The sequence below is a fragment of the Apodemus sylvaticus genome, chromosome 13, assembly GCF_947179515.1.
Source record: "Apodemus sylvaticus chromosome 13, mApoSyl1.1, whole genome shotgun sequence".
NCBI classification, from domain to species: domain Eukaryota; kingdom Metazoa; phylum Chordata; class Mammalia; order Rodentia; family Muridae; genus Apodemus; species Apodemus sylvaticus.
Genome location: NC_067484.1, coordinates 19,810,523 through 19,829,261, shown reverse-complemented (window position 1 = coordinate 19,829,261; position 18,739 = coordinate 19,810,523). Strand labels below are relative to the sequence as shown.

The following is an 18,739-nucleotide window of genomic DNA, read 5'->3' as shown; positions in this document are numbered from 1 at the left end:
GTGAATACTGTCCTCTAAAGAGAGTCTCACTAGGATAGTCTTAGTGTTCTTTGGAAGTGAATTATGTGTCTTTTAGAAGTGATTATATAGTTGGTCTGTTACCTTGGCACTATACCAGTATTCTTGTATACCTTTTCAATTTTTACTCACTTAGAATATTTTGTTCTATCAAATGTCAGGCACCATTCCTACAGTCCTAGATACATGTCATCTGTGAACATCTCTACTTGTATTTTTGAAGAACTGCACATATTTTTGAAAGATAAATGCCTAGCCGAAAAGTTAGAATAAAGAACATGAATATTTAATATTTTGATATTCAGTGAAGTTTGACAGCTTTGCACCAATTTATATCCCTTAGCATATGATTGTATTGTTTTGCCTGCATCCTCATGAAAATTGTATTACTGGTTTTATAATCCTGGCTAATCTCAATGATAACAGTTAATAGTGTTCATTCTTTTCATATTCTTAAGTGCTTTGTATTAGGATATACTCTGTAAGTTCCTGAGTATGATCAGACTGGTATAAAGTGATAGGCTGATTCAAATTATTTCTGTTACAGTAAACTGTTTTAAGTTATTGAATAGATTCAAACAAACAATTTAATTAAATCAGATAATAAGTGAGTATTAATTTGGAGGTGGCCATGTGGGGAGTGTGTTAATGTAGTTCAAGTGTTTTTAATAGGAAAAAAGAGAAAGGAAGCTGGGCATAGCATACATATCTATAATGTGGGAGGCAGAGGCAGAAGTATGGAAACTTCATAGTCAGCCGAGGGTATATAGCAGGACACTTCAGAGAGGGTGGGAAAACTGGGGCAGGGTCCTGCTGGACTGGTAGGTCAGGGTTCAAGGCCTTCTCTAGCATCTGTGAGGCCTAGAACTAAACTAAACTGAATTGTGAGGCCCTAGAACTGAAAGGGAGCAGGGAGTAGCACTTGCGAGTGTGGTTATGATTAAGAACTATAAATTGTGCTCAGATGTTACATCAGCCTAATTAATGAGGAACCAAATTAAGCTTTCTTAGACTTGCGGGAGCCTGGATGTCAAATATGTATACTTGGGATTATTGGAATTTATGTCAAGAAAAGAGAGAGCTCTAATTAATCAAGAAGTTGAAATTGGGGCTGGAGAGATGGCTCAGCTGTTGAGAGCACTGACTGCTCTTCCAGAGGTCCTGAGTTCAAGTCCCAGCAACCACATGGTGGCTCACAAACATCTGTAATAAGATCTGATGCCCTCTTCTAGTGTGTCTGAAGACAGTTACAGTGTACTCACATAAATAAATTAAAAAAAATAAATCTTTAAATTAAAAAAAGAAGTTAAAATTGTAGTGCATAATTTTAAGACCAAATAGTGAAGAGCTGAATAGAGAAGAAGTATAGGTTTGCTAGGAAAAGAGCCAAGGCCATTGTTAATGGAGGATGTGCAGAATAGAATTTAGAGCTGGCTTACTCAGACGAGGGACACACTAGCAGAGGAATAGAGATGGAAGCGAAGGGATGCTGACAATGATTAACTCCACACTTGTTCTCAAGGGCAGTTGGCAGAGAAAATAGACAGTAGCAGAGCAATGCCAGTTAGGATGGCAGCAGGGACAGGGAGAAGGTTTTAGGCAACAGACTCGATGTGGAAGACAGAGAACACTGAAGTGAAGGAAAGGACTTCTGGTAGGTAGACTGTAGTTAGCTTCCTCTTCTGTAACTCTGCTTAATTCACTATTTTTCAAATATAAGAAATCTCAGTTCTCTGACCTCTTCAGTTAACTTTTGCAGTGGTGATTATTAATATGACTGTTGGATATTAACCAAACAATCAAAATTGGACTAGTTTGATAATATAAAATGGCTTTATTTCTCCTGTTAACAGTTGTATATAAATGAACTTTTGTACATTTTTATAAAAAATGTAAGCTTTAACATCCCCTTGTATTTTAAGAAATATTTTTATTTTCCTCCAATTTCATTTTTGCTGTCATAAAGTGCATGTAGCATCAAACTGTCTACAGACTCCCATCACCAGTCTATCTCTGTTTCCTTTCATCTTGTAAAACTGAAACTGAGCCCATAAAACTATAATTCCCCATTTCTTCTCCCCTAGCTTCTGGCAACTACAGTGGTACTTTCTCTCTCTGATATTGACTCTGCTAAGTACCTCATGGAAATAAAATCACAGAATACAGCTTTTTTGCTATTTGGCTTGTTTCACAGTTAACATAGTATCCTCCATACTTGTCTTGGCATAGTACATATCATTTCTTTCCTCTTCTTAAAACTGAAAATTAGTATGTATTTCTGCCTTTTGCTTGTCCGTGTCTGTCTTTAGACAATTGGTTGCTTTCACATTTTAGCCATTTTGAATAATACTTCTGTGTACATAAATGTAAATATTTCTTTATCAGTGGTAAAATTGTTGGATCATATAGTGATTGTTTTTAAGTATTTAAGTAACTACCATATTGTTTACCACAATAGCTGCAGTATTGTATATTGCTATGAACAGTACACAGCTTTGCATAAGAATTTTTCCACACCTATGCCAAAATGTTCTGGTTTTGGGGGTAGTGCTTTGTTTTGGATAGTAGCCAACCCAGTGGGTATAAAATAATATTGAACTGGAGTTTTCCTTGGAGTTCTCTAATTACGAATTATATTGATTGCTTTTTCATATGATCATTAGCCATTATGTATATTGTTTCGAGAAAAGTTTTGACAAATTGTTTGCCCAGTTTTGAATTAGGTTACTTTATACTTTTTTAATTTTTGAATTTTCGGAGGACTTCCCAACCTCTATTCCCTAGCTCCCATTTACTTTTTGATTAGAGATACAAAGTAATAAGGAATAAAAGGAGAGTATTCGTTGATGGCATTGCAGTAATTGATGGGGATGGAAACCAAGCACAGTCTTAGATGATGCCTGTAATCAATTAGTTCACTCAGTGCTAACTTTATGAATTATCAGGCTGGCTAAACTGAGCCACAAATCTATACCTATCAAGTTTACATTTTTAAAAAGTTTAATTTATGTCTATAAGTGCTTGTCTTCATGTTTTTGTACCACATGCATGCCTATTGTTCATGGTCGAGGGGGAAAAAAACCATTGAGTCCCCTGGAATTGGAGTTATAGATGGTTGTGAGCTTCTGTTTAGGTACTGGAAATTTAACTGGGAAGAGATCTCTCCAGCCTGCAGTACTAGTTATTACATCTTTACAAACCACTTCCAACCTGAGTACAACTTGTAGAGAGGAATCTTGACCAAAATACAAGCCAGCTTACTACAAGGTCAGTATAATACTTCCAGAGGATGGAGGGGAGGGCTTAACAGACCGAATTTTTATGAAGAATATTTAACAAGGCATGTTAAAATGCCAACTTTTTACCTAAATATTTTACCAAGCCAGAGTAATTATCAAGTAGGTGGCGATATGTATGTATAAGACTATAGCTTTTTTTCCTTGAAATATTTTACTTAATTATTTTGAGACAGGGTCTTACTATGTGGCCCTGGCTGACTTGGTAGCACTGTGTTTTCCAGGCCTGCCTTGAACTTACAGAGATCTGCCTGCTTCTGCCTCCTGAGTGCTGCAACTGAAAATGTGTACTGTTATTCCTGGCCCAGATTTTAATTTTTTTTGAGTGCATGTTGGTATCCTTAAAGTCAGATGCTGGACTTTTTGGAGCTGGAGTTACAGATGGTTGGTTGTTAGCCATCTGATGTAGGTGTTAAAAGTTTAACTTTGATCCTCTGTAGGAACATAAAGCCCTCTTAACTCCTGAACCGTCTTTTCAGACTCTTCATTTTCTTTTTTCCCTCCTTCCCTCTCTCCCTCCCTCCCCGCCTCCCGTCTTCCCTCCCAAGGACTTAAATGCAGATTACCAGAACTAAAAATTTATCTGTATATTTTGTTTTCAGAAAGCTTTCACATGTGTTAACTGTCATAAGAAGTAGAGAAAAGTTTTGAGGAAGATTTAGAAGTTTTATGTCAATTCTATTTTGTGTGTGTGTGCTCATTTTTACTTTCTCATTTTTTTCTTCAGTCACACCAGAAGAGAGCATCCAATCTCATTACAGATGGCTGCGAGCCATCATGTGGGTGCTGGGATTTGAACTCAGGATCTCTGGAAGAGCAGTCAGTGTTCTTAACTGCTGAGCCATCTCTCCAGCTCTTTTCTTTGTTCTTTGGGGCACTCTGTACTTATGTTAGATATTTTCAGATTTATGGCTAGAGAAACACAGTACTCAAGCTGTTAAATAAGATTGAAAACACTGTTTATTCACTTGGTTGCTTGGTTTGTGCTAAAGATTAGGTCTAGGGTCTTGTGCTAGTCCTTCTAGTGCTTGTCTTGTAGACAGCCCAGCCACTGTGTGATCTCTTGTAATCTCACAGTATGGGCTACTATGCTAGATAGTTACACTGTCATAGGTGAACTTAGTCATTGACAGGAAAGAGGAAGCCGGACCAGGGGAAGGGAGGAAAGGACAAGCAAGAGCAAGGATGGGAGAAACTTACTCTGTTCTGTGTCCCATAATTGTCATGTAATGTAAAACTACTTCATGTGTAGATCTTCATCTTAAACAGCCCCTCTTTTTTCGCATTTTACAGATAGTCTGAGAAATATGAATTAGTATTATATTTCTATGAAGCATCATTCTGCAATTAAGTGCCCATGCTTTTTACTCAAGGAGTTAATAGCTTTCTTGATTTGATGTGACTGACAAAGGGCTTTTTGATATTAGACATTTAGCTATCTATCATCTTGTTCATGATCTTGATAATTGTAGCAATAACATAAGGGAGTTACTTTTGCTTGCTCTTAGATGATGTTGCAGTACTTTATGGTCTACTTTACCTTCCTGTCTGTCAGCAGGTTCTTATTTTTGAGACAAGATCTCTGAAGCATTAAGCTTACTATACAGTCCAGGCTGCCTTTGCCTCACCCTTGCCTCAGAGAGCTAAGATTACATTCCTGTAATCAGTATTAGTGTGTTAGAGTTCTTCGTGATGTTTTCAATATACTTTAGCTTTTAATAATATAGTTTAGCAGGATAACTTTACCAGATAATTCTTTATAACTAGGTTATCTCATAAGCAATAATTACTACTTACCAGATTTACCTAAAGTTTTGAAATTATTGGACTTTTGTATGCTCTGACTTCTTAAATATAAAGCACTAAAATATCAAGCCGGGAAGTGGTGGCACATGCCTGTAATCCCAGCACTCTGGGAGGCAGAGGCAGGTGGATTTCTGTGTTCGAGGCCAGCCTGGTCTACAGAGTAAGTTCCAGGACATCCAGGGTTATACAGAGAAACCCTGTCTCGAAAAAAACAAACAAACAAAAACCCAAAACAGACAAACAAAAAAAAAAGCACTAAAATATCAAACATGCTAAGAACATGCATTTTAAAATTTTTCTTTATTGTTATTTATTTTATATATGTTGGTGTTTTGCTTGTGTATCTGTGTGAAGATGTCAGAACTCCTGGAACTGGAGTTACAGACAGTGGCGAACTGCCATGTGGGTATTGGTTATAGAATCTGGGTCCTCTGGAAGAGCTGCCAGTGCTGTTAGCCCCTGAGCCATCTTTCCTGTCCCCAGAAAACTTGAATTTCATGAATGGCACTGCTGTGAGGGAATGTTTCTGACACTCATGATATAGTCCAGAGTAAATTGTCATCTTGAACGTTTTTTTTGTTTTTTTTTTTAATTTTTTAATTTTTTTTTTTTGGTTTTTTTGAGACAGGGTTTCTCTGTGTAGTCCTGGCTGTCCTGGAACTCACTCTGTAGACCAGGCTGGCCTTGAACTCAGAAATCTGCCTGCCTCTGCCTCCCAGAGTGCTGGGATTACAGGCGTGCGCCACCACTGCCTGGCTGGTTTTATTATATTCTGATATCATAGTATAGTTCATGTTTTAGAATACTGAATTATTATTTAAAATTAAGCTCATTTGGATAACTATACTCAGAATTGTAGATGAATACAGTTTCATACAATCCTGGAGTTTTAGGGTATTAATTACATTTAACCTTGAACATTTCAGGGCTTAGCAAATACTTCCTCTTTATTGCAGGTGCTTCTTTGTTACTGAATACGTTTTTTTCCCTCCTCAGTTCAAAGCAGTATTCAGCGGTTTCAAGAGAAGTTTTTTATTTTTGCTTTGACACCTCAGCAAGTTAGAGAAATATGCATTTCAAGGTAAGAGGAATGTTTCAAATACATTTTTCCTTGACGGGTGTGTGTTTGCCTTATAGAGTTATAACAAAATATAATAGACTAGGTGACTTAAACAGAAAGTTATTTTCAAAATTCTAGATAGTTCTGTGTAAGATCTAAGTTTGTGTGTCAGTCCATATGCAGAGGCCTGAGGAAGCTGTTTGAACACCCTTCATCTTACCCCTTTGACACAGAATCTTCACTGATTCTGTACCTAGACTGTAGCCAGCAAGCTCCTCCGTTCTTCCTGTTGCTTTCTGCCCTCAACCCTTCACTCCCGTGCTGGAGTCATGATTGCCTGGCATTTTGTGTTGTGAGTCAACCCTCTTGTTCTCTGTGCCATCTCTCTAGGCCTAAATAATTACTTTAAATAAAAATGTTTAATAGTGTCCTGGAAATAGATGATAGTGCTGGTTGTTACCCACAAAGAATGTACTTACTGCTTTAGATGGTTGATTGTAATAATTTCATATATATTTATCCCAAGTATAAAATTTTACTAAGTAATGCTGTTTTCCATTGCTTTGAAAAGAAATGGAACATGCTCATATATATGTATATTACAAACACTATCTTTTCAGAACTTGGAAATCTATTGGTAAAAACAATCTTTTTTCTAATAAATGTAAATAAAAGTTTGCTGAAACATATTAATTACCAACATTTAACCCCTCTGTGTGTGGCTCTCCTTTTTTGTACTGAAGAATTTCAAAGCTTGTCACTTGCTTTATGTAATATACAATTGTACTTGAGTGTGCAGCTCTAATGGATTTTACAGGATTATTCATAAAGTTGTGTTTTGTGTGTATTTGTGCAAATGTGTGAGTAGGTTGCTGTATGTAGAAGCCAGTAGTTGGCATCAGGTCCTTAATTTGTCCACATTCTGTATTGAGGTAGGGTCTGTCAGTTGAAACTTTTGAGTTCTCTGACTAGTTGAACTAGTCAGTTTGCTTTCCGCAATCCCGTTTGCTGGGATTGTAGGTGAGTTGCTACTCCTGGTATTTAATTATAAGAGTGCTGAGGATTTGAATTGTGATCCTCATGAATTTTTTATAAATTGAGCCATCTCTCCAGCTCCCATTCAGAAGTTAATTCTATAATAAAGTATCTGGCCCATATTCAAACTTGCTACATACTACTATGGTGAATTAGTTTTTGTTGTTACTGTATTTCTTTTACTCGCTCGCTCGCTCGCTCGCTCGCTCGCTCACTCACTCACTCACTCACTCATTCAAGACAGGGTTTCCTTTATGTATGTAGCCTTGGCTGGCCTGGAGACTAGGCTGATCTCAAACTAGAGATCTACCTCTGCCTCCAGAGCACTGGGATTAAACGTGTGTGCCAGCACCATCGAGTGTGTTTCTGGATGTGTGTCTGTGTGTACATGTATATACATATCCAAGGAGGCTGGCTGGAAGAGGGTGTCAGAAGCCATGGAGCTGGAGTTAAAGGAACTTACAAGCAGTCTTAACACAGGTGTTGGAAACTAAACTTGGGGCTTTGCAAGAGTAGTATGTGCTCTTGACTGCTTGTCTCTCCAGCCCTTGTTGTGCTTTTTAAAACCTCATTTTAAGGCAATTTCGATTTATAGAAAAATTGTAAAAAGTAATGCATATGCCCTTTACTTAGCTTTCTTTAATATTAGCAAGTGTTATAAGCACTGTATAATTATCAAAACCAAGAAATTAACGTTGGTATAATGGACTTTATTTCTGGATCAAGAAATCTTGATCCAGATTAAGTTAGTTTCTTTCACTTAGTTTCTTTCACTTAGTTTTCTTCATTTCTTCATGAAATTCATCATTCTAAACACTTTGTTTTAGAGTAGCTGTCAGAGATCAACTTGTAGGAGTTGGCTGTGTCCTTCTACCATGTAGGACCCTGGGATCATTTTCAGATTGTTAAGCTTGTCAGCACATATACAACTGTTTTGCTGGCCCTTGATGTTTTACCTTAATTAGATTATGTGTGTCTGGCCAAAATATCTTGTTATGTGTTCTTTTCAGAGAATATCATGCACTGCATAATATTTTTGTTCTTATTCTTGGTCATACTGACTTATCATTTCGGTCATATCTGTCTGTTACAATGTCCTTGATCTTTCCCTATTATTATTAGTGAATATCTTGGGGGAAATACTACAAGGCTTGGCGCCATGTATGGGGGAAATACTACATGGGGGAAATACTACAAGGCAAGGCCACCACCGCCATGTATCTTTGAAGCTTCAGAACCCAAACAGAATTGTTTGATTTGGATAAGTGGAATGTTTGAATGACTTAATCAAAGCATTGCTTAGAAAGGGTCAGGAGTATATGGGATTTTGGAATATTTTGAAGAAATGGTTGGCTGGGCAGTGGTGGTGCACACCTTTATTACCCGCACTTAGGAGGCAGAGGAAGGTGGATTTCTGAGTTCGAGGTCAGCCTGGTCTACAGAGTGAGTTCCAGGACAGCCAGGGCTACACAGAGAAACCCTGTCTTGGGGGTAGGGCAGGGGGAAGGTGCAGAGAAAGAAATGGTTGAGAAGAATGTAGGTTCCCCAGAACACCCAGGCATTTGAATTATCTGTTTAATCATCACAATAACTTAATGAAGTCGATGTTTTATTCTGTCTTTAACACATAAAGGAACTGAATACAGAAAGGTTGAGTAATTGCACAAGGTCTTAGAATTTGGGATCCAAGAGTCCCTATGCCTTCCATGGAACTACAGCATGTGAAGCAGTGAGCAAGGTGAAGGCTAAACTTGCTTCTTCGGGTTTCTCATGTTAGGACTACCGTGTAATATAATCTCTGATATACTCCAACACTTAGAGTAATGGTTAAGAGTCATCTTGCATTTTTATCTGATGGGATTTCAGACATACACTGCCATGTGTGCTGGCTAGGTTGGTGTGGTTTCTTGTTTGTTTTTTGTTTGTTTTTGTTTAGTCATTTTGACACAAGGTAGAGTCAGCGGAGGGGAGGGAACCACAGTAAAGAAAATGCCTTTATAAGATCAGGCTGTAGGCAAATGTGTAGAGCATTTTCTTAGTGACACTGGTCCCTGGTCTCTGCATCCACTCCCGCCTCCAGGTTCCTGCCCAGTTTCAGTTTCTGCCTTGACTTCCCTCAGTGGACTATGCTTCAGGATATGTAAATCAAATAAATGATTTACCCCCTAAGTTGCTTTTGGTGGTGGTGTTTGATCATAGCAACAGTTGCCCAAAGACATGCAAGGAAGATGCTTCTTGAATTGTAATGTGCATCCATTTGACCTGAAGTTCTGGGCTTTGTTTTGTTCTGTTCTTTTTGTTCATAGCATCCATGTGTATTTTGGATCCTCTGGAGTTGGCTCTTCAGGTGGGTGCTGGGAATTGAGCTCTTGTCCTCCAGAAGAGCAGTGCACGCTGTAAACCACTCAGCTGTCTCTCCACTCTCTCCAGCTGCTGGAGATCTTGTTAAAATGCAAATTCTAATTGTATACATCTGGGACCAAGCGACATTCTGCATGTTTAATCATTTCCTAAAAAATAACGTTCTTCTTAAGTGGAGACTCCATTTTGAGACTTAAAAGAAAACTAGAGGTTCTGTGTCTGTAGTTGAATATAGATGGTAATGTTGAAATTGTAGGTATTAGTTCTATGTTACAATCACCTGTGCAGCTCTAAAAACTATGACATTATACTCAAACCAATAAGAATTACATGATGAGTAAACTTTATATTAGACAAAAATGTCTCTAAGTGATTAGAATGTTCAGTCAAGGTGAAGAACAACTAAGCATGGGAATTAATTCATTACACTCCTTAGGAACCTAGAATGCTCCTCTTCGTGTTAACTAAATTTGTTTTATATAAAAGCAAATATTGTATCACTGAAGTTCCTATGAACTGAAAAATTTACCTCAAAACTGACATGAAGAATGACTAAAAGGTAAAGGATCTTACCATTCAAAATTAGTTATCAGAAACTCCACTTTAGTGAGTGGAGGTTAATTTCTTTTTTTTTTTTTTTAATCTTTGCTTTAGTTTTGTTTGGTTAGTGTCATTTAACATTTAAAAACATTGTGTTTGTATGTGTCTACACGATCACCTGTGACCTCACCAATGGCATGCTTAAGTGGTGAACCGAGTACCTTCCTTTTTAGTCTCTACCTTGTTCATTGAGACAGGATCTGGGAGCCTGGAAGTTGTTATTCTAGTTACTCTGTCCAGGCAGCAAAACCCAGGAATTACTGTATCTCCATAAATCCTGCCCCCTGTTGGGAACAAGGGGTGTGGGTGCGAGGGGGTGGTTGCTCGATGTTAACAGGACCTAGCTTTTACAAGGGTGCTTCGGATTGGAACCATTACCCGTTGAGTCATGTCCTCAGCTCCTGCTCTGTGAAATTTTATTGTACTTTCTTATTTTTTTTTCCCACCATTGCCAACAGGGATTTTTTGCCAGGTGGCAGGAGAGACTATACAGTCCAAGTCCAGCTGCGGTGAGTTTGATATTTTCCTACTTGCTGTGTACATTTGAGTTTTAAAACATGGAAGCATGTTTTGGTATCCTAACTTTTTTTTTTTTTTTAAATACAGACTTTGCTTGGCAGAGACCAGTTGCCCTCAAGAAGATAACTATCCCAATAGTTTGTGTATAAAAGTAAATGGGAAACTCTTTCCTTTGCCTGTAAGTTGCTATGTATTTACCAGATTTTTGTGTACGTATAGTATAAATACCGACTAGGGGTAGAAACAGTAACAACTTAGTATTGATGAATTATTTTAGTCAGAGGTTCATATAAACTTCTTTCAGAAATCTATGGCTGATTGGGGAAGACAGAAAGGATGAACCTGAAACATTGTAGAATTGGAAGTTTTGATCGACTATTGGATTATTTCTAACAGCTGAGCTTGAGTGCTTGAATGCACAAAACATGCCATGGTCATTTTCTGGATTAGCTTGGATTGGCCTGTAGATTTTATCAAGGAAAACAGAAAGAGCAACAGAATCCAGTATTCTAACTTTGCCCTTGATGATTCACATACTTGGGGGCCCAGGAGCAAATATTTGGTTGGCAGCAGTTTGTCTAACAGTGAAGCAACTCTTAAACGAGATAACTAGGATCCTCAAATTGTTAGGTTTTAAAATAGCACTTGAGTTGTTGAACTGTACTATATATTAGTTCTCACTGAGGTCTGGAATACTTCACTAAATTAGTATGGTTGAGTAGAATCCAACAGTACTTCAATTTAGAAGTGGAAAAGAAGCCTATTTATTAAGTAGTACAAAACAAGAGATTGTATATTTGTTGTAATTGAAGTGTTCCATGATTCCTGGTATTTCAAGTTGCCATTTCAGCAAAAGCTGCTATTAGAGAGGGAATCTGCTTGATATTCCTGCTAGACTTGAGACTTGACTGTGAATGATTTTGTGAGCAGTACATTTGAACAGCTGAACATGTCACACAGTGCAACCCAGTGATCTAGGGTCTCCAAGAACCAAGTGCTTATAAGTGTTCATGGCTCAGGTTACCCTGTAGCCTAGGAAACTGACCTTCCTTTGTATATCATTTGTCTTATTCATGGACTATGGGACTTAGAAACCTGAAAAATGACTTGTCCCATGAATTTTAAAAAAATGTGTGGTGTATACATAGGAGTGCCATGGTGAACATGTGGAAGACAGATGACAATTCTGAGGACTCAGAATAACACTCCATCTTTATATGTGTTCTAGGGATTGAATGTCTCATAACTAATCTTGAATGGCAAGCTCCTTTACCTTAATGAATTCCTTTATTGGCCTGCTCAATGAGTGTAAGCATTGCTGTTTTACTGTGACTGCCTCTTCTAGATGAAGATGCTTGAGAAGTCTGAAATAGTCTTTTGAAAACAGGGCGATGAGAGGGCCTGGGTCCATGTGGTCAGGGAGGATTGCTTCTGTTACATGATGTGTACATGGTCAAACGCCATGGGATTTGGGCTAAGTGGAACGCACCTGGAATACCAGGTTGTGAAAGACTGAGGCAGAAGGATCTAAGGTTCAAGGTCAGTCTGGACCACATTGTGAGACTCTCTCATAAAACAGGTAAGACATTGTACCCCTTAGATGTCTGAGTTTCAGCAATGAGAGCCAAAAGCTCTGTCTTTTCTTGAGTGTATTGCACAGAAATCTGAACCAGGGGAGGACGAGGACGTTTTTCTACTTGGAATTGAAGGTGCTAGGGTGGGTGGGTAGTTTGTGTGGAAAAAGAAGCCTAGCAAAACCACAAAGCTCATGGCGATTCTATGCATACTTGTGTGATTTCTTTTCCTACATTTTTTTTCCTGCCTGATGTGTGCTAAGATTCATTTGACTTGCATTTCTCTTTACCACTTTCTGCCCTTGAAGAAAGATATAATAGTGGAGGCTCGTTGTATGTTTACATACTTTCAACCTTTCCAATGTAATATGATTTGGCTATTGATAGAGTTTGCTTGCAGTGTACCAGATTCATCCTAAACATTCATCTAAACATTCATCCTGACATTGTTACAGTAAGTATGATGGCTGTAGAGCGTATCTGTGAGTTCCACAAAACTCTACTCCTTCAGTACCTTGCTTTGACTTAGTACTTAAATGGATACAGTCTGTTACTTCACTGTGACAGGTTTCAGTTTGTACTCATCCAGATATTTTGAGACAAAGATGATGAGACATTGCTGTGTGACATTGCTTAGACAATCAATGTTTGTTTCTGCCCTGAAGCACCAAGAACCCTAAAGTACTTAGTTAGCATTTGGCTGTTTGTGAAGATATGAGTTCTGTATAAAGCATTCTTTGTCTTAGGAGTCCAGCATTTCCCTCTTGAGATAGGGTTGATTATGATGAATGTGAGTGCTGGGAGAAAGGCAAAGACATATTTCAAAGATAGAAAGCAAGAAGGGGCTTGCCACTTGCATCAATTCCTCAAAGTGGCTTTTTACTTCAAGCTTATGAAAAACCTTTTTCTTGTTATTTTTGAGACCTGACTACCCTGACACTTGCTATGTGGCCCTTTTGTCTTAGTTGCAATCCACTTGCCTATCTCCTGAGCCACATAGATGTGTGCCACCATACCTGGGAAATCTTATGAAACAGATGGCATAAGCTCATATGCTGCTAATGAAAAACTTCTCAAAGTACCTGTTGGTTCTCAATTACTAGTCACTGGGTTAATGAAATTTGTTGTCTTCATTTGCACTTAGCAGAATTTTGAGATTCATGACAATCATAGAAGTATGTTATAACCTCAAGAAAGATGTAGTGGATCTTTAGAGGTTGAATTGAGCTCTGTAGCTAATGGGACTTTATTCTAATTGGAAAAAAAGAAAAAAGAAAAAGTACTAAGAGGCCCTAGCATAAGTCCTTTCATGTGTGACTCTGTTAAAAAAAAAATCCACTCATTATATACCCATTACAGATGGCTACTATATTGGATGTACAAAGTAAATGGGATAGGAAACAGTATTAATGCTTTGACAGTAGTGTGTCCTTGAACTCCCATATATCAATCAAGTAAGGGATGAAAGCCAGCTTTATTTTACCCTGTTTTTAAAAATATGTGTCAAGTGTGCATGTATGTAGTATTTTGTGCTCACATTTTGGCATGTGTATTATGTGTATGCACTTAGAGGCCTGAAGTCAATGCCACGTGTTTCTGCTAGTCTAGCTATCCAGTTTGCTCTGGGAATCTTTTCTCTGCTTCTTGAGTGTTAGAATTATAGGAGGCTGCCTTGCCAGCCTGGCTTTTTCCTTTTTCTGGGTCCAGAACTCTGGTGGTCTTCATACTTTGACAGCAAGTGCTTTATCCACTGAGCTGACTACATGTTTTAATATTTAAATTTGTGTGTGTGTGTGTGTGTGTGTGTGTGTGTGTTGGGGAAGGGTATGGTTGCACATGTGCATGCCAAAGATTGATGTTGGGTTATCTTCCTCTGTTTCCTATCTTCCTTTTTTTTTTTTTAAGACAGTCTTTTGCTGAATCCGGTACTCACCAAAGATCTTTGATTCTTTTCCTGTTGCTATTATAAAAATCCTGTTGCTGTGATAAAAGCAACTTAAGGGAGAGATTTTCCCCTTCATGGGAAATCCTATTATGGGAAGTGCAGTGTGAAGAAGTCCTTGGATTGTTCAATCTATGAAAATGGGGCATGTAGTCTTATTTGCTTCTAGATGTGGTACCATAGAAAGGATACAGCATTCCCTATGAAATGTTTTTCTAAATATTCAAACCCAGGGGCTAGAGAGATGACTTCGTGCGTAAGGGCATTTGATGCTCTTGCAGAAGTTTTCATTATTCACTCACAATGGCTGGTAACAACAGGTCGAGATTCCAACACCCTCTTCTTGCTTCTGCTTGTATGCCCGTGCATACATACATATACACACATACACATTTTAAAAGAAAACAGATTTAGGGAATAAAAGCTGAGCCTGCTGGACAGTAGAAGAGAGTGAGGCATGCTGGTGATTGAACCCATAGCCTGGCTCATGCCCCGCAAATGTCTTTAATACTTTAGTGCATCTATTGCTTTCTCTGTTTTGTTTTGTTTGTTTGTTTTTTGTTTTTTGTTTTTGTTTTTTTTCCGAGACAGGGTTTCTCTGTGTAGCCCTGGCTGTCCTGGAACTCACTCTGTAGACCAGGCTGGCCTCAAACTTAGAAATCTGCCTGTCTCTGCCTCCCAAGTGCTGGGGTTAAAGGTGTGCGCCACCACCGCCCGTCCGCTTTCGCTGTTCATGTCTCTTCCACACTGTCAAAATGCTTTGTGACTCAAATTCCAACTGCAGTTGATATTCAGCTAGGGTTACCCTACCAATATATAAAGCCAAAGCAGAATTACATTTAGACAAAATAGACAAAACCAAAAGTTTGTATTTATAATTGCTTAAATGCTGGCACTAATATTCCTGTGTACATTGCTCGGAAAGTGTTGCCACTCTCCTATAGCTTGAGAACAGGAATCTTAACTGAATTGGAAGCTGTTTTGCTTGGGCCGACTGGATGGCCATCCAGCTCTCAGGATCCACCTGTCTCTCTGCCTTCTGGTACTGGAGCTACAGGCATCTGTACCCTAGCTTTTTATGTGGATGCTAGGGACTTGAGTTCAGGTCCGTATGTCCTCACTGAGCCATCTCCCCAACTCCTAAAGTAAGAGAATCTATTTTTGAGTTTCCCTTTTCCTCTGTGCCTCAAATGGACCAGTTTAAATGGGCATGCATCTCTTAAACTTATAAACACATGCCACTCCTGTACATGTTATAGTGCAAATTCTTTATGCCCAAGGTTTTTGATATTTGGAATTTTGTTGATAATCTTAGATAACAAATTATCATTGGGGTACATCTTTCCATTAAGAGAATGATGGAAAGGATGTTCTCCAGTGCTAGTTGACTTGGGTGCATTCTGTAGCCTCGTTTATGTATCAGTGCTGAATTTTATCATTCATAAGGTATATAGTTCAACATTGCTGAAATCTATAAGGGTCTTAATATTTGGTGATGCCAGGTATTAGCTCTGATGTTTGGCCATTGCCTGTATGGGTATAGTTTTGATACTGTTGGCCTGACTGGGTAGCTGTGTACCCTCAGCTTTTGAGCCAACAAATAATTTCAAAACAAGGAAGCATGGGTCTTGGCTGTTTGAAAACCTTTCACCTATAATTATTGGAATATCCCAGACTGAATTAGCATTAACACAAGCAATTAAGGTTGTCTTTGACCTCAAGGAAATCTGAGGTGTGTTAGTGGAATGAGGTATAGTTTTAAAATGTGTTGTGAAGCTTCCATATTGAAGGATAAAAAAGTAAGTGCTAATGATGTAATGAAAAGTTCTTCAGAAGATTTTTCTGTTAAAAAAGAATGTGCTAGGCTGACTGTGGTGGTGCACACATTTAAATCCTAACATGTGGCAGAGATCTCTGAATTTGAAGCCAGCCTGGTTTACATAATGAGTTCCAGGACCCAGGCCTATTAATAGAGAGACCAGGGGTTGGGGGACAAGAATATGATAGTCAATTCATTGTGCTTATGTTTGTTTAATATGTAAATGTAATGAGTAATAATACAATAGTGAAAGTTCTAAATTGCACATCAGTTGCTATACATAATGAAACATACTGTGTATTTAATATGTAGGCATTATTGCAGCTAAGAAAGTTTTATTTTCTAAGAGGTGTACTATTTTGCTTTTGAAGATCATAGCCTTTGGTAATTGAGAATTGTATATAGTATAAATAAAAAGTGACTGTTTCCTATTTAAAGTCAAGCAAATTTAATATCTACTGAAATAGTGTCTTTTAAAAAAACCTATTAACCTGAAGTTTTTGGTTTTTGGTTTTGTTTAATTTTGTTTTGAAACAGAGGTTTACTATGTAGTCCTGGCCAACCTGAATCTTGGAGCTGTTTTGTCTGCTTATTAAAAGCTTATAGCTTTGTTTGGTTCCATTTTTAATATTTTGTTTCATTTTTATTTGGGTATGTGTACATGCATGCATTTGTCTGTGGGTGCCAGCTGAGTCCAGAAAAGGCAGCCTAATGCTTAAAAAAAAATAGGAGAGGGCACAGCATTTCAGAAGGTCAGGGTGTTTATTTACTTTTTTTTTTTTTAAAGATTTATTTATTGTTATATAAGTACACTGTAGCTGTCCTCAGACACACCAGAAGAGGGTGTCAGCTCTCATCATGGATGGTTGTGAGCCACCATGTGGTTGCTGGGATTTGAACTCAGGACCTTCCAAAGAGTAGTCAGTGCTCCTAACTGCTGAACCATCTCTCCAGCCCAGCCTAATGCTTTAAAGCTGATGTTTCAGGTGGTTGTGAGCTGCCTGGTCTTGTTTAGTGGGATTCAACTTTAATTTTCAGGAAGAGAGCAGCAAGTACACTTAGCTGCTGGGCCATCTTTCCCGTTCCTTAGTCTGGTTTTAGTGATCATAGTTTCTCTTTCCGATGAGGGAATAGAAAACATTTTTAACTCCTCACAAGAGTTTAATGCGCTCTTTAAAGTTCATTAATGAATCCCTCTTTAACTCGCATAGATTGCTCACTACTCCTTCCCACTCATTCATGTGTATGTGTTTTGAATGTGGCCTCCTTAGGATGAACTTTTACTGAGCCGTCAGTTTATCTTTAGAGATTGGTTTTCTGTAAAGATTCATGCTAAGATGTCAACACTAATTTAAATGGTGGAAAAAATTTATATTTTTATGGTGTATTTGTATCTTAGATAAAATGGAAATAACAAAAATTAGGCTAGAATACTGTTTACATCTTGGAGAAAAATTTAAATCTTATAGAGCCTTAAACTGATCTTTATGATTATAGGGCTATGCACCACCGCCTAAAAATGGGATTGAACAGAAGCGCCCTGGACGCCCTTTGAATATTACATCTTTAGTTAGGTTGTCTTCAGCTGTGCCAAATCAGATTTCTATTTCTTGGGCATCAGAAATTGGAAAGGTAAGGTTTTTTTTCCTGAGTAGTGTGAAAATGTCTTCATTGGAAGTTGATTTCTTAGGCTGATAGCTTTGTGCAGTGAAGCTGTGAGAAAACACCTGACAGAAGCAACTTTAATGAAGAACAGCTTATTTAATTCCTAGTTCAAGGCAATATATAGTCTGCTGTGGAGAAAGCATGCTGGTAAGCAGCTGCCTGCTCTGTATCTCAGCAACACAGTGCAGCCACCCAGTAGCCAAATCTTCAGCCACATGGGCCTGTGAGGGATATTTAACATGGAAACTGCAGAACTCTATGTCCTTCAGTTTTCTAACTATATATACCCTCTAAAAAGCAGTTGTTTTCTATGTGGTGATGGTAATGGTAGATTAATCTTTCATGAATTTTGTTTTTATTTTACAGTGAAAAAAATGTGTGTTAACATTTCTTCAAATAGTGGTCTAACTTTAACTTTAGTGTTTAAGTAGTATTTTTATAAGCTGAAAATCTCAAGTATTTATGAACAGGATCAAAAATACTTTATTGGCATTTGTGTACTCATGGTGTAATTAAAAATAATCTATTAATAACCTGTTCTTAGCCAGGTGTGGTGGTTCACGCCCTTGGTCCCACCACTCAGGGGGCAGAGGCAGGTAGGTGTCTAGCATGATTTAGGAAGCAAATTCCAGACCCACCAAAGCCTGTCTCAAAAAACAAGACAAACAAAAGTCTGTTTTTGCCTTTAAATAAACAACTTATTGTTCAGATAAGATCAGGGCATCTCATAAGATACTTAGTCAGAATTGCTTCCTTAAATCTTCAGGTTGATTTACATGACTTTCTACTGATGCTCGTCTTCAAGATGAGCTATATAACTGACTAAAGCAGAACGTTTATATTGAATTCATTTTTATACAGTAAATAATGGAAATATTTCTGAATATCAACTGTCATAGTTCTCTTTCATAGAAGTAAAACATAATCCTGTTTGAAATTGAGGTATACGTTTATAGTAGGATTTTTTCAAAATTTGTTTTATTTTAACCACAAGGATAATTATAGATCTGGAAATAACTTACATTTTTAAATAAATTGGTTACG

The 18,739-nt window shown here is 37.9% G+C and overlaps 1 protein-coding gene across 1 annotated transcript in view; it reads left to right on the top strand.

Moving 5' to 3' along the window:
- Pias2 (protein inhibitor of activated STAT 2) overlaps window positions 1–18,739 on the top strand; it is a 48,322-nt gene that overhangs the window by 3,423 nt on the left and 26,160 nt on the right. Inside the window, 4 exon segments of the mRNA XM_052156101.1 lie at window positions 6,117–6,201; window positions 10,635–10,685; window positions 10,783–10,873; window positions 17,528–17,662. Of these exon segments, the coding sequence (XP_052012061.1) occupies window positions 6,117–6,201; window positions 10,635–10,685; window positions 10,783–10,873; window positions 17,528–17,662 (362 nt within the window).